Source organism: Sceloporus undulatus, chromosome 5 (assembly GCF_019175285.1).
Source record: "Sceloporus undulatus isolate JIND9_A2432 ecotype Alabama chromosome 5, SceUnd_v1.1, whole genome shotgun sequence".
In the NCBI taxonomy this organism is placed as follows: domain Eukaryota; kingdom Metazoa; phylum Chordata; class Lepidosauria; order Squamata; family Phrynosomatidae; genus Sceloporus; species Sceloporus undulatus.
Genome location: NC_056526.1, coordinates 81,652,164 through 81,661,070, shown reverse-complemented (window position 1 = coordinate 81,661,070; position 8,907 = coordinate 81,652,164). Strand labels below are relative to the sequence as shown.

The following is an 8,907-nucleotide window of genomic DNA, read 5'->3' as shown; positions in this document are numbered from 1 at the left end:
ATGTTTTTTCCCAGTTTTGTTGCTGTTAACTGCCAAGTCGACTTTGATTTATGACAGAGGCTACCAAGTCACCCTATCATCAACAGCTTTGCTCAGGTCTTTAAGACTCAGGGCCGTGGCTTGCTTGCTTGAATCTACCCACCTGTAATGTGGACTTCCTCTTTTGCTACAGCCTTCTATCTTAACAAACATTATTTCCTTTCTAGTGAGCCATGTCTTCTCATGATATGTCCAAAGTACAACAGTCTCACTTTAGTTATCTGGCTTCTAGGGAGAGAGCAGCCTTGATTTTCTCTAGGACTCATTTGTCTTTTAGCAGTTCACAGTATCCTCAGCACCAGATTTCAAATGAATTGATTTTTTTCTGTTATCTTTCTTCACTGTTCAGTTTTTACAGCCATACATAGAAATGGGAAAATCAAGGTTTGATGTTTGAAATTTATACTTTTTTTTTTTGAAAATTTTCAAACTGTGGATGCTTGAATCCGCATTAAAAATCCATGCATAAGAAGGGTGGACTGTAATATGTGTTGTACAACCTAATAATAATAATAATAATAATAATAATAATAATAATAATAATAATAATATCCCGCCTCTCCGGTTGGATCGAGGCAGCTTACAGTATAGATAACAATACAATACAGAATAAAATCCATTATCCTTCCTTCCAACCTCAGACTTTCCTTTCACCTCTGATCATCAACAGTTGTATGTCCTTAAACTTAAATCCAGTTGCCTTATTAGCCACAGTGCTACTTATAATTGTCCTTTGCTGTACCCCAGTAGCCCATTGAGTGCCTTCCAACTTAGGAGTCTCCTCTTGTGGATTGTCTCATCATAGGGGTTTCCTGGTAAAATACATTCAAAAGGGTTTACTGTGCCTTCATCTGCATAGTTCTAACAAGCGCTAGATATGGTGCCACTGTCATTGTCTCTGAGAGATCATCCCCTACTACTGTTATTGCCCAATAGCTGTTTCACACGTGAGAGGACCACCTCAGAGTTTTGCTTTCTGTTTATGCATCTGTAGATCCTCCTGACAAATGCACCTGTAAATTGCAGCAGTCCACGATGGCTTGTGACTCCGATATCAGTGGAAGAATGCTCTTTGTTTCAGTTCAGTGTTAAAGGGGGTGTCCAAGGTACTGAACCCTATCTTTGAATTAGGTTCAATACCTTGGATAGGCTCTTTCAGATTTTGGCTAAAACTCAGAACAGATTCATTGCCCCTCTGACATGGAAGGCACCAGCCACCCCTGGTGACAGTGCCATATTTGCTTCTTCTGTGGCAGCTATTGTGACAAACAGAGAAAGGAGGACCCCACCTTTGTGTGTAAATACTGTACAGGCCATTCACTTAACATCTTTATTGGAATCTGGATTAGAACCATTGTTTTAATTTTCACTGTAAGGATGTCATTAACCCATATCAATTAAAATGATTACAATTTCTGATACAAATCTTCTGAACTGGGAAAACATACTTTCTACTATTCCTTGTAAGCAAATATTATCACTTCTTAAAGGATGCCTGGTGACATCATTAGTTAAATATCTTGTTTGTGAATGTCCTGAGAGTAAAATAATAAGTAGTCCTTGCATATACAAGGACAGAAAGTCACTGAAGTAGGCGTATACTGCAGCTTGAGCAGTTTTGAGATTGCAGTGTCTTCTCATGCCAATGATTGCTCCTATGCTGAGTTGTCAAGTTCACTTGCTGTATCACACAGAATAGCCATACAGAAAAGGAAATATATTTTGGTCACATTTACCCTGATCCCAAGTATTTGACTATTCAGATCAAGGGAAGTAATAGTCCCACTCTATTCTCCTCTGGTCAGGCCCCACCTGGAATATTGTGTCCAGTTCTGGGCACCACAATTCAAAAAGGACATTGAGAAACGAGCGTGTCCAAAGGAGGGCAACTAAAATGGTGAAGGGTCTGGAAACCCTGCCCTATGAGGAAAGACTTAGGGAGCTGGGGATGTTTAGCATGGAGAAGAGAAGGTTAAGAGGTGATATGATAGCCATATTTAAATATTTGGATGTCATGTTGAGGAGGGAGCAAGCTTGTTTTCTGCTGCTCCAGAGACTAGAACGCAGAACAAAGGATGCAAGCTCCAGGAAAAGAGATTCCACCTCAACATTAGGAGGAATTTCCTGACAATAAGGGCTGTTTGACAGTGGAACAAACTCCCTCGGAGTGTAGTGGAGTCTCCTTCTTTGGAGGTCTTTAAGCAGAGGCTGGATGGCCATCTGTCAGGGATTCTTTGATTTAGATTTCCTGCATGGCAGGAGGTTGGACTGGATGGCCCTTGTGGTCTCTTCCAACTCTACGATTCTATGATTCTATGATCTTTATGCCAGAGCATCTAAACTGATCACTTGCACAGGACTGCTTGCACTCTCTCTACTATTCATCTGCATTTTCCCCATCCCTCCCTCTTTCTGTCCTTCTGTGCTTCTCACCTGCATTTCATTAGGCCAGGAGTCAATGTAGGAAGTTAAGTGCTTGTCTATGTTTTGGGGATAGATAATATATTTTTCAGTGTCTCTCGTTATCCAGTTGTCCCAAAATACATCCAGGGCTGAGGCTTGGATAGCTTCAGAGTGAAAATGGGATCCTGGAAGTCACAGCTAGGGTGTCAGTGTAGTCAGGAAAGACAACCAGAAAGCACAGCTAAAATGTGTCAGAGCTGGGGAAATCACTGTGGTCACTTTTCAGTCTTTCCTGTCTGGGAGGACCCAGTGGTCATCTTGCAGGGACTGGTCCTGTCCAGAAGTAAAGAACGCTTTTCACTGCCAGAATATTGGCAGTGCCAGCTGTGAGATGATGATTTTAATCCGCAGTAGCTCTGACACATGTTATCAGACTCTTGAATTAATGGGAATATTTGTTAAGATATGGGAACTGTGAATTTTAAATAAGAGTAACTTTATGTTATTTAACTAAGAAGACACACACAAACCTCCCCCCAGGCTCCATTGTGTGCTATGAGACATTGAAGAGAAAAATGAAGAGAAATAGAACATGTATTTTCTGTTGCTTGTGCTAAGGAAGGATAATATGTATTCTTCTTTATTGTGTATCTTATTCTCATGCCATGGTTATCCACATTGCTACAGTCTAATCATATCTTCTGTAAACAGTGCATTGTTCCCTAGGGTAGGCTTAGGAAAACAGTCATTTTCAAATAATTACAGGCTTTAGAAATTCAGCATTTAAAGCAGTGTTCAGAGACTATCGATCAGCAGCCCAGAATAGGAGGGCTGAGATTTAGCTCCACATGTAAGAAGACTAATTGAATTAATTTTCTGTTTTCTGTTTTACAGGCCTTACATGTCCATTGGAACGCTGCGGGATCAAGTTATCTATCCTGACTCACTGGAAGACATGCATGAAAAAGGGTACCAAGACCAAGACCTTGAGTGTATCCTAAAGATTGTTCATTTAAATCACATAGTACAAAGAGAAGGAGGTGTGTTGTTCTTTTTGGAAAAAAAATTGGAGATGTCATTGTATCACTGGAGAGAGATATTTGTACATATTCTCTCTCTTTCTGTATTTGTAACTCACACACATACACAGACACGATATTACAGAACTATATTCTTCTAGATCTGAGCAATATATTTCTCTCAAGTTTCCAGACACACTGCTTATATGACCCACTAGCACATTATATCAATGCATGGCAAGAGGCTCCTCTCAGTAAATACCTTATTAATGAGAGCCAGTGTGGTGTAATGGTTACTGTGTTGGATTAGAAATTGGATCTCTCTATAGAGCTATGAAATACACTGTTGTAAGAGTACAGTAGAAAGGAGGAGGGCCATCAACACAACTCTGAGCTCTTTGGAAGAAAGACAGAATGTAAATCTAATTAATACATTCAAAAATAAACAACTAAGAAAATAAATATTCTGTATGACAGCTACACTGGAGCTATAGGAACCGATGCTTGGTCCATCCAGCCCAATATTGTTTTTTCAGACAGAAACAGGTATCTGGGATGTCATGCAGAAGTCAGCAAGAGTCCTGCTTTTTGGGTATCCTTTCAGCTGGAATTGCTAGTTCATGTGGCAGTGAGTTTCTTACAATGTTGCACTAAGTACAAAAACTTTGACGTTTCCAAACTGGACATGCTTGGCTAGGGTTGTGTTCATTGAAAATAAAAGTAATCAGGAGATCTGATCATAGACTTCCCATGCTACATGTCAGCGCAAAAAAGTTGTTGGTCTTATTTTTGTTTTTTGTTTTACTAAAATGCAAAATAGATTCTAAAATTCTGCAGTCTTTCCCCCTTCTTTTGCATGCCAGTTGGACTCTCAGCAAAGAGAAATAACACAATTACATGGTTATGTTAGAAGGTTATACAAGTATTTATATTTCTGAAATAATCCAATGTATAAATAAAGGTACCTCTTGTTCTACTCAGTCATTGTATTGCACAATTGTCTGAAATGTGTACATTTAGCTATATTTCTATATTTGTCAATTACAGGTATCCCTCCGGATTCGCGAGGGTTAGGGGAGCATAGCCCCCGTGAATATGGAAATTCTGTGAATAAGGTGAGCCTCTCCCACCTCCCCTCCAATGCCTGGGATGGCTGTCCAAGGCATGGGAGGGGCCAGAGGGAGCTGGCCTGGCTCTTCCCTTGCCCTCCCCTGCCTTTAACTGGCTCTGGAGGTCAGTTAAAGGGACAGGAGGGCAGGGAGGGAAAGAGGCACAGTGTGTGTTTCCTTCTCCTTATTTCCCACCCTCCTATCCCTTTAGCTAGCTTCCCATTGCTGGCTGAAGGGACAGAAGGGTGGGTGGGGGGAGATAAAGAGAGACAGGCGTGAGCCTGAATGCCTTTATGTCCCCACCCATCCCTCCCTTGCCACAATCACAAATAGTCAAAATAGTGAATCTGAAGGCTGCAAATCCGGAGCGATGTCTATACAATTTATGTATAGTGTCAAATGTTCATAATCACAGGTGTTTCTTTATATTTATTTTAAAAGAAGCAAAAAGATACAAACCCGTGAAAAACTCAGTTAATATAATTTTATATAAATATGGTTGTCTGTTACTTGATTTGTTCCTTCAAAAAAGGTAAAATGACAAATGCCTTAAAGTTTAATTACGTTTTTAAGAAGAGTTATGTTTCTCTCATATCGTTTTGAAGGGTGGGATGCTGTGACAGATTGGAAGGATGTCCTGTCTGGAGGAGAAAAGCAGAGGATGGGCATGGCTCGGATGTTTTACCACAAGTAAGTCTAAGCATTTATTTTCTTACATGAAACAATATGAATAGAATGGACAAGGCCTATCCTACCATTTGACAAAGTAAAGCAGCCAGCCAATGCGGGGGGGGGGGGGGCAGGGACTTTTGGCAAGGTGCAGAAAGGTAAATAAGACTACCAAAGGTCTGACTAACAGTAACTTGGGCAAGTATGTTTATCCAAGAGCTTCTGTTGTGTTTGTGCTGCTCTTTGTGCATTTCCAGTATGTATAGGTAGTGAAAAATACTTGCAAAATAATTTATTTCAGAGGCCTAGCAGTTAATCATATAAAGTGGGAGACTGACAGAAGCTATATAAATACATATATTTCTTGTTAGGAGTCCAACTTGCCTTAAATTTAAGAGGCAGTCCATCCAGACATCACTGCACCTTTTCACTAAACAATGTAGTGAATTCTTCAGAGTAAAACCCTGGAAACAGAGTCCAAATTAAGGACATCACTCAGGATGAAAAGAATGCTATAACTAAGTTGCTCGCTGTAGCAGGGGCTGTAAGGGGAAATAACCCATGCAGGCGTGATCTTTCTCTTTATATTTTCTAATCATATTGAAGTATTATGAATGATTGGGTTCTCATATTTAAGGGGAAATGGTTAAAAAAATCCCTATGTAAGGGATGCCCATCTACTTTAGTCAAGCTGAACATGAGACCAAACAATCACAGTTACATGACATAGCAACTTGTAAACATTAGTTTCAGATTCAAGTGCAGGATATCATTGTGGCTTGTACATGGCTTGTATATTTTTGAATGTCCAGTACATGGATGCAATCGTCACACTTGTCTATTTAGCTATGAAAGCTTTCTTGGACTCAAAAATCTGTACACTGGTTTGCATTTAATGTAACTCAGACAATTTCATTGGAGTTAAGTACTTCTGGTGCACAGGTAGAAGATCCAGTTCACAGAAGCTGCAGTCTGGGAGTGCTATTGCAGTCTTTCCATCCCTAAGTTGAATTTTCTGACAATGCATCCATTGACCAGAAATCCTGACCTGTTCCAAAACATAAATGAATAACCATTTATTTTCTTACTTTGTAAGGCCAAAATATGCTTTGCTGGATGAATGTACAAGTGCTGTCAGCATTGATGTTGAAGGAAAGATATTCCAGGCGGCAAAGGGAGCAGGGATATCTTTGCTTTCAATAACGCACAGACCATCTCTTTGGTGAGTCTTTGAAGAAGTTTTCCCCCATCCCTGTTTCCCCCTCCCTCCCCTTTTCTTTTTTAAACAAGGCTTGCAACAAGATTAAGGACATAAGAGTTTACCAGATATTGTTAACATCCTTTTTGAATCTTCTCATGACTGCAGCTGCATTACATGTTCAGTCATGGGGATGACACTTAGAGCAGGCTGCTCTTTAAAAGTGCATACAGTGGGGGCAAGTATGGGCTAGAGGGTTGGAGAGCAATTTCTGGCTCCTAGGAAGCTCTGCATTGTTTCCCAGGCTGCCCAAGCCCCAAAAACAAGCCTGGGGTAAGTGTCCAGGGCCATGAGAAAAGCTCAAGGGATTTACCTGGCCCACAGAACACAAGTTTTCTATTCCTGTCATATAATGAGAATATGTTTACTGACATCCTGCTCTCTGTTATCTCTCAATCTCTCTTTTTCAATCTCTGTCATACTTCTTTCTCTCCCCTTCCCTCGTTGTCTCTTTCTCTCACACACATGCACACACACACGTATGGTAGAGGATATGTATAAGATTAAACCTAGTTGTAGTCTCTGTCACATGGAGACAGATTTCCTCAAATAACTATTATTTCTAAGTTACCTATCTTTGCCTTGTTATATAAGGAGAATGGTAAACTTCTGTTGTTGATAAAACACTTGGTACACCATCTGGTTTCTCCACTAGTAGTGGGGGAGGAGGAAAAGTGTCATGAGTGCAACAGGGGGAAACCTATAGGAAATAAGATTGCCATGTCCTTAGGATCTGTGGACCTTTCAGTACAGTAAAAGAGCCATACCTTTCCAAAATGGTTCCAGGCCATTGTCTCTCCCATCTTCAGTACTCAGACACAATTGAACTTTCATCATACTTACATCATCCCCAGCCAGCATGACCAAAGGTCACGGATGGCAAGTGTTGTATAACAATGATACTTCTACCCCAGAGTTGAGAAGCACTACTCTGAGGGACTCTGATGTTTCTGATGCACTCTTGAGAGCCTGCCCTACCATTAGATTTCTTAGTCTTTCCTTTCTTTTCCTGCAGGAAATACCACACACACTTGCTACAGTTTGATGGGGAAGGAGACTGGCGTTTTGAACAGTTGGACACTGCTATCCGCTTAACCCTCAGCGAGGAGAAACAAAGACTAGAATCCCAGCTTGCAGGAATGCCAAAAATGCAACAGAGACTGAATGAACTTTGCAAAATCTTAGGTGAAGATTCTGTGCTTAAAACGATGGTTAAAGAGGAATAAATGCTTTAGTTTATAATTCCCCCACCCCCAATTTTTAAGTTATTGAAGCACTTTTATTTCTGAGACAGTATGGTTTGCATGTACTGTGGTTAGCTTAGAGTGAACGGAAACATAATTGGCAACAAACTGAAATACTTCAGAAAGTCTTCAGCCTTCTAATGTTACAGAGGAAGAGTCAAACTAGTGCTGTGCCGAATCCTAGTGAGGATTGATTCAGTTTAAGAAAACTGAGTTCTTGGAGATGTGAAAAGCCTCTTGCAAAACTTCCTAAATTACTAATCTTCCATATTTATTCCTGCTTGTTTACGTTCCTGGAACTATTCTGTTTTGATACTAAAGTTGGGTTTTGCTTGTGTTTTTACTATATAAGCCCAGTCACTCAGGGATCACATAGGTAGAACTGTGATGTTATATACAGTGTCACATAGAAAATCAGAGTTGGACACTGGATTCCATGACCAAGGGCAGACAAACCCCTCCTGTTGCCCTGACTATCAATGTGGGAGCTGCGAAGGGTAATACATCTGATTGCCCACATTTCTTAGATTTATGGCCCAAGAACTCTTCATGGGCTGATTTTTTATCCTTGTCCAACTCTTCTGGGAGATTGTTATACAAGATAACTAGGACAAAACGGGATGAGCACCAGATACAGAAACAAATGTCATTTCGTAGTTCTGTGCTTGCCACTTAGCCAAAAAGGTCTCAAAGGCGGTTTACAGACCGCCAAATAGTACGTATACAATACGTACTAGGGTTAGGAAGGGGCGGTGCTTCCGCACCCCCCTAACCCTAGTACGTATTGAATACGTACAAGATGGCGGTGCCCTGTTCATACGGGCGCCGCCATCTTTACGTACTGGACGCACAGCGTCCAGACGTGTCGCGCCGCTTGTGACGTAGCGAGCGCGCCCCTGGCGCCTCGCTACGTCGCAAACGCGACGCTAAAAGAAGCTCCATTTTGGAGCTTCTTTTTTCGGTCCGCGCGGGAGTCGGGCCGTCTGAAGGCTCCGGCTCCCCCGCGGACCTATTGGTGGCGGCGGCAGACCGCCGCAAAGCGGCGGTCTGTACCCCGCCAAAGTAATCCACAAAGATGTAGGACCTCAATCACAAAACCTATCAAAAGCAAACAAGCACTTGGGAGATAAATAAATGAGTACATATGTAATAAATACTAGAAAGTT

General features: G+C 41.2%; 1 protein-coding gene across 1 annotated transcript in view; it reads left to right on the top strand.

Moving 5' to 3' along the window:
* The window catches only part of ABCD2 (ATP binding cassette subfamily D member 2), a 43,559-nt gene extending 35,073 nt beyond the window's left edge, over positions 1–8,486 (top strand). The window contains exons 7-10 of the mRNA XM_042470365.1: positions 3,337–3,482; positions 5,176–5,260; positions 6,336–6,461; positions 7,513–8,486. Of these exons, the coding sequence (XP_042326299.1) occupies positions 3,337–3,482; positions 5,176–5,260; positions 6,336–6,461; positions 7,513–7,723 (568 nt within the window). The 3' untranslated portion in view covers positions 7,724–8,486. The remainder of the gene's footprint in view (positions 1–3,336; positions 3,483–5,175; positions 5,261–6,335; positions 6,462–7,512) is intronic.
* Positions 8,487–8,907: the final 421 nt, after the last annotated feature.